The sequence below is a fragment of the Triticum dicoccoides genome, chromosome 7B (genome assembly GCF_002162155.2).
Source record: "Triticum dicoccoides isolate Atlit2015 ecotype Zavitan chromosome 7B, WEW_v2.0, whole genome shotgun sequence".
NCBI lineage: Eukaryota > Viridiplantae > Streptophyta > Magnoliopsida > Poales > Poaceae > Triticum > Triticum dicoccoides.
In genome coordinates, this window is record NC_041393.1 from 47,932,995 (window position 1) to 47,949,034 (window position 16,040).

The following is a 16,040-nucleotide window of genomic DNA, read 5'->3' on the forward strand; positions in this document are numbered from 1 at the left end:
GGTCGAATGTGATGGGTGTTTGAGACCACTTTAGATAATTTGCCTTTGCTGGGGCAACCATGTTAACCTCTCGGTTAATCACTTTCAGTCGACTTCTGCTTTCCACATCTGCGAAGATCATCAGAGTGGAGTTGATATGCGGATATCCTCCCTCACTGTCCTCTTTGTCTTCGGCCTTGTCCGGCTCCTTCTCCTTGTCCTTAGACTGTTTTCCCTGAAACTGCTGGATCAGGAGTCGACATTGGCGAGTGGTGTGCTTTGGGTAAATGATATTCCCCTCTTCATCTTTCTTCGTGTGGATGTGGCACGGCATATCCATCACGTCGTTCCCTTCTTTATCCTTCACCTTCTTGGGGTTCCAGGATCCTTTAGGTTTCCCCTTAGACTTTCCTTGAATCACGGCCAGAGCCTCTCCAGGAGCTGCCGGTTCAGCCTTCCGCTTCTGTTTCCGACTGGTGTTTCCTTTTTCCGACTGACTCGGCTTGTGCTTGCCGCTTCGGAGTCGGTCTTCTTCTTCGCCGTTGGCGTACTTGGTAGCAATCTCCATCATCCGACTCAAGGTCATGTCACCAGTTCGACCAAATTTCAAACTCAGTTCTCTGTTCTTGACACCATCTTTGAAGGCGCATACTGCCTGATGGTCAGACACATTTTCCACAGTGTGGTGCAAAGTGATCCACCTCTGAATATACTCTCTGAGAGTCTCATTGGTTTTCTGCACGCAGACTTGCAACTCTGTCAATCCCGCTGGTCGCTTGCAAGTCCCTTCGAACGTTCTGACGAACACTCGGGACAGATCTTCCCAAGTGTAAATGCTGCTAGGAGGCAATTGAGTCAACCATGCCCTGGCAGAACCTTCCAACATGAGGGGAAAATGCTTCATGGCCACCTCGTCGTTCCCACCACCGATCTGAACTGCCACTCGGTAGTCTTCAAGCCAAGTTTCAGGCTTAGACTCACCAGTGAACTTGCTGACTCCTGTTGCCAGCCTGAAATTGGGGGGGATAACTGCGGCTCTGATAGCTCTGCTGAAACATTCAGGACCAGAAACATGAACTCGACTGCTCGTGGGCACATCTCTGTCGAGTGCGCCTCGATGGGCTCTGTTCCGGTTGACCAACCCTTGCACGATAATGGATCGCGCGTCAAAGCCTGGCTCTCTGGGGTCAACTGGAACCCTACGCCCTGTACTGTACTGACGCCTATCATCTGGCTGCCGAGGAGCGTAAGACCCACCCCTCGGAGGGGAATAGGGCACTCGACGCCTATCATCTCGGTCGAGTCTGTCGCCATATTGATCTCGCCGATTCTCACGCCCTTCGCGCCGCGGAGGCGATCTGGGGCTGTGAGCCGACTGAACCGTATTCACAGTGACGGATCGACTGTGAATTCTGTTGCGCGACTGAGACACGGCTGAATTCTGATCTCCTGCTGCCCGGAGCAGATCCCTGATCTGCAGCAAACCTCTGCCAGCCTCTGACTGCGAAGGCTGAATGGACTCTGCTATACGGGTCGCAGCTGCTAAATTCTGAATTGGGGTTCGATATACCTGAGTCGGCGGGAAGAGTTGACGTCGACTGGTGTCGGGAACTCGTTGCCGCGCGCGCTCGTCGAGTGCTCGCTGAAGGTTCTCCAGTCGAGTGCGCTCGGCCAAATTGGCCAGACGCGCCTCCTCCAAGGCACGAGCCTCGGGGGTTTCTCCTGCGATGGGAATACGCAGGGGATCCTCGTTCCTGCGGCGAAGCTCTTCTCTTTGCAGAGAGTCGAGTGGCTCGGGCTGGTACTCTTCGTAGCCTCGAGCAGGGTCGCCGCCGTCGCCTGCTCCACCACCGCGGGCGAAGCCAGGAGGGCTGTGGGGCCCGTCGACCATCAAGATTTCCGCCGCTGGATCACTGCTTCCGCACTCGGATGCAGTCTCTCCGGAGCCAGTCGACTGATCGAACAAGCCGTAGAGAGATTCGTTGGGCTCGATTGCCGCAACTTGTGTAGTGGTCGACTGGCGAGCCACCGCGTGACTCACCCATCGCTGAAGCCTCGACCGGCCTGAGCGCTTGCGCTGGCGGGAGACCGGGAGGGTGGAAGACGGAGGAGCCGACCGATACTGGGTCGATGGTTGCCGCAGCAGAACGCCGCGGATACATGCACGAAAATGCGTCGCACCGCGGACGGGGAGCGCATCTACGTCGAGTGGAGCCTCCTGGAGCCATGCGGAGTCGTCGGCGATGAAGGCGAGAGTGCCGAGACAGATCTCTTGACCCTTGATCAAAACTCCAGCAGACACCATGATGAAAATACTCGGAAGAATTGCAACTTCTCCACAAAATCGCTAAAACACCTGCCCCACGGTGGGCGCCAACTGTCGTGGTTCTAAGCCTGACAGTAGAGTGGGGGGTAGGTATGGAGAGGCAAGGTCCTAGCTATGGAGAGGTTGTAAGCACAAAGGATGTACGAGTTCAGGCCCTTCTCGGAAGAAGTAACAGCCCTACGTCTCGGAGCCCGGAGGCGGTCGAGTGGATTATGAATGTATGGATTACAAGGTGCCGAACCCTTCTGCCTGTGGAGGAGGGTGGCTTATATAGAGTGCGCCAGGACCCCAGCCAGCCCACGTAGGAGAGGGTTTAAGGTGAGTTAAGTCTGGGGCGTTACTGGTAACGCCCCACATAAAGTGCCTTTACTATCATAAAGTCTACTTAATTACAAGCCGTTGCGGTGCAGAGTGCCTCTTGACCTCCTGGTGGTCGAGTGAGTCTTCGTGGTCGAGTCCTTCAGGCCAGTCGAGTGAATCCTCGTTGGTCGACTGGAAGGCGACCTCTTCTAGGGATGTCCTAGGGTAAGTTACTTGGAACAGGTCCATGACCCTACCCTAGGTACATAACCCCATCAGTCGGTTTATACCTATGGCGGTTCATCAATATGAAGCCCATGAGGATATTGAAGATGGCGGTTCATGGGGCGAAGGCCCAAGAGCGACTTAAGGCCCATAGGGTAAACCGCTGTATGTGTATGACTTATAATGTAAGGCAAGTATAGTTAGTCACTGAGCCGGACACGTTGTCTATGAGCCGGCCAGGACTTCGTGAGCCGCTGGGAGCTAACCTGTGTATATAAAGGGACGACCCGGCGGCGGTTCAGGGTAAGAAAACAAGAGATCGGAAGCTAGGTTAAGCGTATTCACTCCCTGGTAATCGAGACATAAGCAATACCACCTCAAACTGGATAAGGCCTTTACCTTCACCACAAGGGGCCGAACCAGTATAAACTCCGGTGTCATTTATCCCGTTTAACCCCTTTAAGCTAACCTAGTTGCGATGGCTCCACGACTAAGTCCTCACACTAGGACATCTGTCGTGACTATTCCACGACAGTTGGCGCCCACTGTGGGGCCAGCGCACGGTGGTTTCGATTTCTTGAAGGGTAGCTTTGAAGGGATCAAGGGATACGCTGTGGGCCGGATAACCAAGAGTCTTCGCGGCAAGCTCTACATCAATGATGCAGGTTGGGGCCCCGAGGCCAGCTCAATTGAGTACGGGTACCGGGTCCCTTTTCGCGGAATTCACATCTTCATCGGCAAGATCGGCGAGCCGGGCCCTGAGCCGGACATCTGCACCGACATCATTGAGACGGCTCAGCGTGCAAGAACTGCCCGAGCTTAGCCCACCATGAAACGTGCCTTTGATGAAGGATCTATGTCTGGCGGTGGGACGGCCATCTACTCTGACGGTGAGTCGTCCAAGGGTGAGACTACTTCATTATAACAATTACAAGATGGAAGGCTTGTGGGATGTTGCGATGGCGACAGTATTCTGGACCCCTATGAGCCGCCGAACAGGGTCGCAATCTTCATGGCCGGTACACAGCCTGGGAAGAATTCTTCGACTACAGCAGTAATGATCTCCGGGTCAGCAGCGGCGATGACAGCTGGGGCAAGAGGCCCTGTGCGCCCGTGGGCTCAGGTTTTGACGGGTTTGCTGGATAAGGTGACAACCTTGTTAATAGCAGAGGTTAGCCTGGCGAATCAAGCTCAGCAAACGCGGAAATTGCAAAACTACGTGACGAGGTAGCGCTAGCCAAGGAAGACCTGGCGGCGGAGGACGCTAGGATGACGATGGAGCGGGCTATTTTGGATGCTCAGGCACAACAGATTCAGGCTAGTTCCTTCCGGCTCTTGTTGGATCAGAACGCTTCAAATGAAATCATGAGAAGGAGGCACCGGAGTCATCTGTCGTTGGCTTACAAGGCGAGGAACCTCTTTTGCACGCCTGGAGCGGGGACCAGTAACCCGCCAGAGATAAACCGGGTTGTCGCGCCTGGGGCTGGAGCGCCTGCTCAACCGCGTGTGATGGAACCACCTCGTCTGAATAATATTCTGCCTCGGCATGTGCCAACACCACCGGGTCATTATTCCAACCCTTTGGATAACTTGTCAAACAAAGTTGGCATGGAAGCATGACTTGGTCACACTAGCACACGGAAAAAGAGATGGTGCAATTTATCTAGTCAAAAAATGGCATGTGCAGAAATGGGCCCGTTTAGCCTATGTTTCACATCCTTTCCTTAACATGTGGTTTTTTTGATGACTTTGGAGAAGTGACCTATATTTTTACTCCATTGTGGAATAACCGTCTTAGGCATGCATGTTCAATGTCGATAGGTTTTTTTGGGCATGCTTGGCAATATGGATTATATGCACTAGAAGTGGAAGAACTTTTCATTTGCTTGGCAGGGGCAGTACAAGAGGCATGTCAAAGGTGCCATTGTCATACTAGAAGCGGTGACTTCACAAGGATATGGCATTCTTTTTTCGGCATGGATGGTTCTCACAATGATATCAACGTGCTTCAACATTCTCCAGTGTTCGCAAGCCTTGTAGAAGGCCACTCCCCAAAGGTCAACTTTGAGATCATTGACCACCATTAGAACAAAGGATACTACATAGCTGATGGTATCCATTCTCAGTGGCCAATTCTTGTGAAGACAATAGCCATTCCGCAAGGACATAAGAGACAGAGATTTGCCCGGATGCAAGAGAGTGCTATGAAGGATGTGGAACGTGCATTTTGTGTTCTTTAATCTCGATGGGGTGTCGTTCGAAACCCTTCACTTACATGGAGCACCAAGAAGCTTCGGGAGAAGATGACTGCTTGTGTGATCATGCACAACATAATTATGGAGGATGAGCGTTGACAACATCTACAACCAAGGGTTTGATTTTCAGAGTGAAAGCCTCGGCACCAAGAACCGGCAACGTTTGAACTGTTTGCCCAATTTCATTGTGAAATGCATGATTGGCATACTCACATGCACATCCAAGATTGTTTGGTTGAGCACATGTGGAATCAAATTGGCAACCAGTAGATGCATCGGTTCATTTTCTTTCCATCTACCAAAGACAATTTTGATTGGGTTGTACAAATACTTGATTGTGTTTTTTATGTAGAACTATTTGTTTGTAAACTATTTACAATATTTGATTTATTTGGTTGTGAGACTATTTTTATAATATGCATAGTTAAAATGTTCACACAGGGTCTCCACCGGCCGTGTCCGATGAGATGCGGCCGTGTGTTAACACACGGCCGGTGCATCTAGGAAAATGGCCTGACACTGCCCCTTTGACCTACCCAAACAGACAAAATCCAGACAAAATGAACGTTCGTTTGAGGTCGACAGTTGGGCATACACCTGGCCATGGGCATCCCAGCCCGAATGGCCCGAAAATCCTGGACCGGGCTGAGCCCGAACATGCCATCGGGCAAGGCTCGGGCCTAAAAATCTAGATCGGGCCGGGCCCGGGCTTGCAAAAAATGAGTTTTTAGCCATGGTAGGGCTGGGTCGATCAGGCCGTGTCGGGCTTTTCTGAACTTGGGCCCAATGGTCTGGTCGGGCCAAGCTCGGGGTCTGGGTTTTTAGCACGGGGCTTTTTTTGGCCCTGCCTGAGATATGCCCAAGTATAGACTCACACAACACATGGTCAGTGGTAGGAGCAGAATCAGGTTTGCACATACAAGTAGTTTACACGACGCGCACACACCCATGGCCTCACGCGAGCCAACTGTTAGAATTGTGTCATATTATTTTTACAAGGTAGGTTGTAGTTGGAGTTCGAGTTGTACGGTGTGTAGACAGGATATGGCGTCGTGTCCTATTAGGACACTTGTATCCTAGGACATCTTATATAATGAGGGGTAGACACACGATGTATCCAACGCCAACATAATAGCACAGGCGCGCAAGGGGGAGTCGGCGCCCGGGTGGTCAGTGTGCGGTATTGTGATGATGTCATGGGGAGGAGCGCCCGTAGTCAGGCCCCGGCGATGTAGCCATATTGATGGACCTCGTTAACATATCTCCATGTCGTGCATCATGTGATTGCTTGGTCCTCGATAGATCAATGGAGCGTCTAAGACTTATTCTAACAAGTGGTATCATCTCGATAACAAAGAGGACGCCGCTGGCTTGCGCCCGGAGGCCGTCGGCAGTGGCGGGGGCTCTTCCTCCCTCCCGCTTCTCAGGGGTGGCGGGACCCCAACATGCATGGAGGTGCGGCCGATCTAGATGCGACGGCGTTGGCTTTGACGGCGGCGGCGGTCGGCCCTGCCTTGGGCCATGGGCGGCGGCGGCGGCGACTGGCCTGGATCGGGCGGCGGCATGATGCGGTCTTCGGCGGCATGTCATCTGGCTTTAGATCGGCGGCGGCGTCGAGGGCCTGGTGGACTGTTTGGCGGCACCCATGGCAGATCTGTCCTGACCGGTGTAGCCAGTGGTGGTGGTCATCTTCTTCGTCGGTGGTGGCCGGCCAGAAGCTTGGTGATCGGATCTCGAGATCCATCATCTAGTCCCGGCTGCGAGTTGGGGAGACATGGTTGCCGGTGAAAACCGAGCCAATGGCAGGCGATGGCGGCGTTCTACGTTGTTACCTTGATGAAGGCATCATCGTGTAATTACTGTCGACCCACTCGTGCTACTCCGAGGGAAACCCTAGGATCTGGCATTCCAGATCGGACGATGGCGGCACTGCGGTGTCGTTTCTCTCTTGGGAGCATCGTTTGTGGAGCAGCGCTGGAAGTCAGAGGCACAAGGTGGAGCGACTTCGTCTTGCACAGAGCTTCGGTGGAGATGTCAAGTCATGCCAGATCAATAGGTGCTACGCTTTGTCATGCCTGGTCGGCAGGTGCTACGCATGACAGATCTTCCAAGGATTTCAAGCTGTGTCGGCTGGTGGTACTTGGCAGCATGGCGTTGAGGTGTATCAGTGGCGACCGCGACGTGCTCAGCTGTTTGTGTGCAGGGAGGAGGTGTCGTTGGGCGCCGTGGTGGTGTCGACGATAGCTAGACCGAGCAAGGTTGATGCATCAGTACAGTTCTGAAGATGGAGCGGTGGCAGTTGGCGGCGGCGGCCTCTGAGAGCACGCCGGACCAGTGTGTGCCCCAGACCCGGCAAGTGGCTAGGTTGGGGTCTCAGGTCTTAGATGTTAGGCTTGGTTGCGATGTCTGTTTGGTATTAGGCCCAGGCTATCTGCGCCCCTTCATCAACTGGATAGGTGTAGCGACATTTGTTGCTTAGACGGCGGCTTTAGTCTTACTGTTGTACTATGACTTTGTAAGATCTTGTGAGAATAATTAATAAAGTGGCCATATACATCGCCCAGATGCAGAGACCGGGGGTCATCCTCCTTTTCTAAGAAAAAATCTCGATAACAAAGAAACCAGACTTAAATGATCCTGCAAAAAAAAATTAGTTCGATTCATGTTTTGTTATTCGATCGGGATCAACCTCATGGTAGTCGACGAGAAAGCCAGGACGGTGAGTAATTGACAAAAAACTATCACATTTCACGTATCCGTCCCACAGAACTACTACATTTTAAAAACTGACCGAAAACTCCAGATTAATACTAATTTTGTGACAAAAAATTACCAAATTGAGTTGATGACTGTTTTTATGATTTTAAACCTGTTTATGACATGTGGGACCGGCAGCAAAGTCAACTCTGTTTATTTTGACCGTGAAGTTAACCGTTATGACAAATGGGACCCACACGTCATCATCAACCTTCTTCTTCCTCCCCTCCTTATCTGTTTGACATTTCAACAAGCACCTTATGTGCATCGGGCAGCACCACCATGCCGACGCGTCGACGCCGGTGAGTAGTGGCAGCCTGTGGCACCGGTGACCTTCTTCCTCCTCCTCCTGCTCCCTGCTCCATGTGGCCTTGTTTGCGCGGCATCGAAACGTGATGCTTGCTTCATGCCGTCACGCGCGACGAGCCACCCGCGGGCAACCAACCAAAGCGGCCGGGAGGGCGGCTGTCTTCACCGACGCAGCAGTCGTCCGCCTCCTGGCAGTGGCCAAAACCTAGCGTTGTGGCTGTGGTCGCTTCCCTCCTCCCGGTCCAAGCCAAGGTGGTCTCGACGGCGCGTCGCCTCCGTGATGATGATGTTGGAGGACGCCTGGGGCTTCGGCGCATACCTCCACCACCCTCCGCTGCCGGGGCTCGCGGTCGCTGGTCTCCCACATCTGACCGACGCTGCTGCATGCTGCTGCTACTCTCCCGCATCTGGACGGTGCCGCGGCCTGCTGCTTGTGCAGCGTGATGGAGACGGTGGTGGTGACCGGATCCACGCCGGCGGCGTGCGGGGATGATGGTGGCTACCAGATCCGCGGCTCGATGCACCGGGGCGCGAGGAGGAGGTCCTCGGCGAGCGGCAGCATCGATTGATTTAGCTGACGCCGATGTCCTGCTCTGCTGCTGGTAAGGTGTTCGAGGAAATGCCAACAAGAAGGAGAAGAGGAGGAAGAAGAAGGTTGGTGCTGACGTGTGGGCCGTTAGCCGTTAGCGCGGCAGCCGTCCCGACAGGTGGGCAGCTCTGTCAGAAAGGGGTTTAAAACGGTTAAATCGGTCGTCAACTCGACCTGGTAGTTTTTTGCCACGAAATTAGCACTAATCTGGAGTTTTTGGTCAATTTTCAAAATGTAATAGTTTTGTAGGACGGATACGTGAAATGTGATAGTTTTTTGTCAATTACTCCAGGACGGTCGATGGAATTTTCTGAAGCAGCATAAGTCGGCGAGTGCAAGAAGCAATCCGGAGCGGGAGGCAGATCGATTAGAAGCAGGAGTTCTCGGCGGCGCACGGGTGTACGGCAGGCAGCGGGAGTCTCGGTCTGTTCCGTGCAGAAGCGCTGCAGCATGGCTCGCGTGGCGGTCCAGGAAACTGTGTCCAGGCGCGTATGCGACGCGGTCTGGGGCTCGGCGTGCAGGAGGGTCGATCACAAGTGCGCGTGGCGGCTGGGGACCTGGCAGCAGGACGATCGATCGGGTGCGATGCGATACAGCGCGTGCGTCCGGGCGCGTGGTCGGGCAGCAGTGCAGCAGAGCGGTGCTAGTGGGCCGAGGCACGGCTGAAGCCCAGAAGGGGCCTATACGGTCCAATGTCGGGCATAGGCTGGCAGGCCAAGGCAGAGCGAGGAGCTGGGACGACGTGTGAAGAGCTGTGTACGCATCGTTCGGGATTTTTTTGGTGAAAAAAAAGTGCATTGCATAGAGGCAAGAAGCAGATCAATCTAGGGAACAAGAATCACAAGGCGGTTGATACATTATATAAAAGAGGCGTTTGGCTTAAGGCAATCTATCAAGAAGCATCGAGGGTTGTGCACAAGGTGCAGCACCACGTGAGACCAAAGGAGATTATGGTATTCTTGGTTGGATTATTAGAACAGTACAATACATATGCTTGAATACGTTCCAGAAGCAAGCCAGTTTACATGGAAGCCGATGATCAGGTGATATAGGATTTTTCAGAAGATGATCCGAAAGCCTGGAGCGCGTCGTGCGCGGATCATGCATACATAGGGCATCAACCAATGCACGAAGATGTGCGGGGCGGACACGACCCAGGATGAAGCATGGTTGCAGCCGGCTAATTTCGGCTGGACCGGACTGGACGGTCTGATGGATCGACGGGGATGTCGGTTAAAATAGAAGACGACAGTGATTTCAGCGACGACGACATAGGAGCGTGATGCTGATGGTGGCCAACTTCTGGGGCGTGGAAACACGTGGTGCGGGCCTGAGGACTTGTGCAGCTTCGACGAGACTATGACACAGGGTTTATTCAAGGCAGTGTACACATGAGAGAGCTTGAAGTCGACGGGGCGCGGGGGTGGCATGTATGACCACCATGGAGTCATGTTGAAGGTGGAGTTGGAGTCTGATGGACGAGTTCACTCTGTGCTGATGGAGGGGGCTATGGCGTAAGTGCATGAAGAGTCGAAGCCTATTTCAGTGGGATGGCGAGAGACACGTGGATCGGACTGGGGCCAGTGGTCTGATGGAGATGTGATACTCGACATCTGATGGTCGGTGGTTTTCTGCAGTGGGGGTTTAAGTGGTGTGGGTCCGTGGCCCTAGAGACTCGGCCAGGACAGCAGAGGTTCGATGCAGTGATAGCGACGAGGCGTGCGGTAAGCACGGGACACAACAACAGACCAAGGCACTAATGGTGACACATGTGGTCAGACAAAGTTTGAAGAAGGTGCTGAAGCAGTGTTGGCGAATACCAGATTTAAGTTGGTGACTGGGTCTATCGATGCCGGAAGATGGACAAGAGTTGACCATGGAGAATCTGAGAAAGTGACGGAAAGTCTGAAATTGTCAAAAGCTGAGAGAGTACATGACTGTATATTCTGTGGTGTCCTGTGCACATGGCAAAGTGCGGATGGCAAGTACAGAAGGAGGTGGAGTGCTATAGCTATGGGACATGTCAGAGACTATCCGGAAAAAGGATGAGACAAATGTGAATTTGACTCAGGGTGACACAGGGCGACGGTGAAATTTCTTCAAGTTTCAGACAGACGGTCTAGAAAGAGCGGTGACTTTGAGTTCATGTAACACTTATATGTGGCGTTCAATATGTGAGTTGTTCATTTTCACGAGGCAGTTGTCGGTGTGCGATGAGATTGAATGGATTCTTCGAAAGTTAGGAGCACAAAGTAGAGTAATGAGAAACTTAATTTTGCTCGAATGTTCGCTGTGAAGAAGACGAGAAGGGACCACAGTTGCAGGTGGAGCCACATGGGGTCTGGTAGCAGCGGTGCTCATGACGTATCTCAAGTCCAATGTACATGGAGGTTCAACGCATGGATGAATCCAAAGTGACGAAGAATATTTGTCAAGGTGGGGTTTGTTAGTTTTATGTCGAATATTATTCGTACAAGGTAAGTTACAATTAGACTTAGAGTCGTACGGTGTGTAGACAGGATATGGAGTCCTGTCCTATTAGGACACTTGTATACTAGGACCTCTTATATAATGAGAGATAGACACAGGATGCAACTTATACCAACATAATAGCACAGACGCGCGAGGGGGAGCTGGCGCCCGGATAATCGGTGTGCGGTATTATGACGGTGTCACGGAAAAGACCGCCCGTAGTTAGGCCCCGAGGATGTAGTCATATTGTTAAACCTCGTTAACAAATTTTAATGTCGTGGTTTGTGTGATTGACTGGTCTTGGGTAGATGGACGGAGTGTTTAGGACTTATTCGAACAACAACCAACATGCAACGTAGGCTTGTGGCTGTACCCGTGAACAAGTAACATGCAACGCAGTGATTCTATGTTTGGAGACCGTGCGCAACGAGCCTACTCCGATGCATGCCGCTATGGGTGTGGCTCCACGGACGGATGCCGTGCGCCATCGGCCGGCCTTTCGGTCGCCGCGGACGGGCGTCGGATCGTGAGCCCGTTTTAAGGCGTGCTCCACATTGCATTGGTGGTGTATATACTGGTCTTGGGTACGTGGAAGAACAAACGGCTTCTATTTTTGCCAGGTTCATCTTTGCTTCTCTGCACTGCAACCAAAGGCACTTCTGATGAAAAAGAAAAAAAAGGGAAAAAAGTAAATGTAGGTCTGTTCAAAAAAGACAAACCCGCTTTTCTTTTTTGTCACACCAAGTCGTGCATGCGCGGGCGCGCAGGAGAAAGGGGATGAGACGCGGGCTTGGGGAGAAAACAAGTATGGGCGCAACGAGTGTACGCACGCCAATGATTAGTAGGAACTACCTGCACTAACCTTAATTTTCTCAATAGATTTGTCGGAACTGGTTGAGTTTGCACCTTATTTTGAGAATGTGCATGCCAAAGTATCATTTTTTTTTCTGAAAGGACCTCATGGCAATGTCCAATGTTATAACATAAAAATTCTTGCCAAAAGTTTTGCAAAACCATTAGTGCGTGTAGGTGATTAGAAAATATGCTTAAAAAACAAAACCTTTGGAATTTTAACATCGACTAAGACCTATTGGAGAGAATCATTTGTGATGCAATTAAGCAAATTGAAATCCTACATGATCCAAATGGACATAACACTGTAATCACATGTGTTTTCCTACTCCGTACTTTTAGATGGCTGTGAACCAAAGAGAGCCTAAAATGGTTATGTTTTGGCATGCTTTTTTTAGATTGATGCAATTAAGCAAATAAATGTTTGTTCTAATATTATATTGTAAGCATACAAACCATGTCACATATCACGGATTCACTAAACTGTTGACTGCGCCGACAACTAGTCGCAAATTTTGGTTTTTGATTCTCGATCTGCCCTACTATTTCAAATATGAGGTGGAAGTTTCACATGGATGACACAATCCAAGCATGTGATTAAGAAGAAAATGAAGATCCTCGCAAAAATATATATGAAGAAACGAGCAATAAGAAGCAAGTAAAGAGAGGAAATGGAAAATCAAAGTCTGTCTCGGATACGGACTATTGAACCCGAGCTCACATGCTCCCTGATGAACACTAAAATCCGAGCAAATAGTAGAAAATCTGATTATTTTTATGATAAACATTGATGAAAGTTTCCGAACTACTATGCAGTCGATGCTCATTGCACGTACGATGAGTGAACGATGCTTGGATCCAGCGGATGCGCTCCACCTTGTCCCATGCATGCACGGTTGGATCGATAGGATCGTCCAAAGTTCGGCTGCACCCTGTCGTGTGTATAGCAGCGCCGTGAAAGTTTTAGCTGACTGCAAATTTTTGTGATGAAATGATATTCGTGTAGGTATAGGCAAATGAAAAAAAAAATCGATGCTTCGAAAAGACTATATTGGAAGTATTTTGGAGTATTGATTTTGTTTTCATGTACAAACCTCCATGAACGTTATTTCATAATGAAAATTTGTAGGATGTTAAAACTTTAATCAATGTTCATCACAATCCAAATTCAGATTTTTTTTACTACTTTTACTGTTTACTATGGAGCATGTGAGTCCGGATCAAAAGAGCACTTTCGGTTTGTCTCACGCTTTCTTTGTGGCCCAGCCGGAACAGGCCTCAAGGCCGAAAGAATACAAAAGGGATCACTGCGGTTCGTCTGCACTGTGAACTGCAGGTCAGAACAGGGCAGAGCAGTGAAGGAGGAGACGGTGCCGGCTGGCAGGTGCACCAGCACGCACCATGCCTTCCTCCTCCGCCGCCGTCTCAGGCCACGGCGTCGCCACTGCCACCGTGCCGTCGAGGGACACGGCTGTCGAGGGCTTCGCCTCGTCCCTGCGCACGCAGGACGAGGTGGACGCACTCTGCGACAAGTACGGCGTACCCAAGGATCAGTACACCGCGCGACCCGCCGGCGACCTGCGCGCGAACTCGACGCCGCCACCGGGGTCCATCTGCGTCTACGCGCGCGCTCTGGAGGCAGGGTTGCGCTTCCCGCTGCACGGCTTCTTCCGCGAGGCGCTCGCCCACTTCGGCATCGCGCCGGCCCAGCTCACGCCCAACGGGTGGCGCGTCATGGAGGGATTCCTGGCGATCTGCCACTCCGCCGGCGTGCCTCCGTCGCTCGCCGTATTCCTGCGCTTCTTCTACCTGTCCGGCATCGACCGGAAGCACAAGAAAGGGTGGTACTGTCTCGGGCCCATACGCGACAGCTCCTGCTTGCGCTTCACGGGGATGCCGAACCGGGGGTCCAAATCCATCATGGGCTGGAAATACGACTTCTTCTTCCTCTCGTCGCCGGAGCCGTGGCATTGCGCGGTGGAGTGGGGTCAGCCGTCCAAGGGCTCCTTCACAAACCCGGCGCTCACCGTTGAGGAAAGCAAATCGATGGTGAAGCTGCTAAGTGCCCACATTGGCGCCGCTGTTGATCTTAGGAACCTGCTCCCTGCTACGTGCCCACAACGCCGGCGCCGGCGCCGTCTCCGCAACAGCTACCCCGCCGTCTCTGCCGCCGTGATAACCACAGGATCCCCGCGGACCCCGGCGCCGCCGCCGCCTTCTTCAACTCGTACTACATCCTGTTCCATAGGTAACTGAAGTTCTGAACATCGAAATCCCTCTGATCTGATTCCCCTGTTTCATCGAGCCCTGAAATTGCTGTTTTGTGCTAGCTAGGTATGGATCCCTCTGTCTACGACATGATGAAGGTTCTGCTGGCGGAGAAGGCGGCCGCGCAAGCGTCGGCGTTGGCGAAGAAGAGGACTTGGGAGGAAGCCAACGGCGGGGAGAACGTCGGACACTCGCCACCTCTTTCAGTGCTGTCCAGCGTGCACTCGCCACCGTCACAGCACTTCCCCAGCAGGCACGACGGACACACGGAGCTGCTGCAGGGAGCCGTCGCGCAGCAGCTGGAGCGCGCGTTCGCGGCGAACGAGCCTTCCGACGACTCAGCGTTCCGGCAGGTGGAGGAGAAGCTGGTGGCCAGGGAGCGAGAGGCCGCCGCGCTGCGGGAGCAGCTGGAGGAGGCGAAGAATGAGCTCGCCGCGGCAAAGAGAGCGCCGGACGCGGAGCGGGAGAAGGCCACATCTGAGCTCGCCGCGGTGCGAACGGAGCTGGAGACGACCAAAGCCGAGCTCACGGCGGTGGAGGGGGAGGTGGTGAAGACGAAGGCCGAGCTCTCCGCGTCTCTGGCGGAGGCGGTGAAGACGAAGGCCGAGCTCGCCGCGGCTCGGGCGGACGCGGTGAAGACGAAAGCCGAGCTCGCGGCGGCTCGGGCGGAGGCGGTGAAGACGAAGGCCGAGCTCGCCGCGGCTCGGGAGGAGGTGCTGAAGACGAATGCCGAGCTCGCCGCTACAAAGCGATCCATGGAGGCGGAGTTGGTGCAGGCCAATGCCGTGCTCACTGCCGCGAAGCGCGCCGCTGAGACTGAGCTGGCGAAGGTGAAGGCCAAGCTTGCCGCCGTGGAGGCGGAGCTGGATAGCGCCAAGGCGGCAGCGGTTCAGCAGCTCCTAGCCTCCGAGGAGCATGTGCGGCAGCGCGCGGAGGACGCCCTGGAGGGATACAAGCGCTGGCGAGGTCGTCACGCTCCGGCCGGCCGTGCCGCCTGAGTACGGTACCTTGTCGATGGGTTTTTGGAATTTAAAACCTTCTCTAGGCTCGGTTCATCGCTGGAGATCATAAACAAATCTTTGCCTGATCCACTCTATGCGCTCTGTTCCTCTATCCTGGTGAAGTGGTGATCCACTCTGTTTTTGGTTGCCGCAGTTTCCCGAGTACAACATTGCACGCGGATTATCTGATCTCAAGCTCATACGAAGAACAGTAAAACCAAACGAATTATTAAAAATTCAAAAAAATTCTGAATTATTTTCGCAAACATCGTCAAATATTTTGACTGCTTGTAAAGTTTCATCATGGATGTAAAAAATTGTTATTTTCAGAAGCATTTTTGAGTCTTGATTTTCTTTTCATGACGAAACTTTGCGAACATTAAGAACATTCTAAAAGTCTGCATACCGGCCTAACGTGAGCTCTGCCGAGAAGGGCATTCCAAAATAACATTGGACACGGGTTTTCTGAGCTCAAGCTCATACGAGCTCAGCGAACAGTGAAACCAAAAAAATGATAAAAAAAATCAAAAAAATCTGATTTTTTAAACCAAATATTGACGAATATTTTGATTGCCTATAAAGTGTCATCATGGAATGACATTCGTGGAAGACTGCGAACAAAACCAAATCGATGCTCAAAAATGTTATTTTCAAAAGGATTTTTGAGTATTGGTTTGCTTTTCATGATAAAATTTTGCAAGCATTCA

At 52.3% G+C, this 16,040-nt stretch overlaps 1 protein-coding gene across 1 annotated transcript; it reads left to right on the plus strand.

Moving 5' to 3' along the window:
* The first annotated feature begins 13,407 nt into the window (after positions 1-13,407).
* Positions 13,408-15,507, plus strand: LOC119341200 (nuclease SbcCD subunit C-like). The gene is made up of 2 exons (XM_037613068.1): positions 13,408-14,312; positions 14,399-15,507. The coding sequence occupies exons 1-2, from the start codon at positions 13,466-13,468 to the stop codon at positions 15,328-15,330; spliced, it is 1,779 nt and encodes a 592-aa protein (XP_037468965.1). The 5' UTR covers positions 13,408-13,465; the 3' UTR covers positions 15,331-15,507.
* The last annotated feature ends 533 nt before the right edge of the window (positions 15,508-16,040 follow it).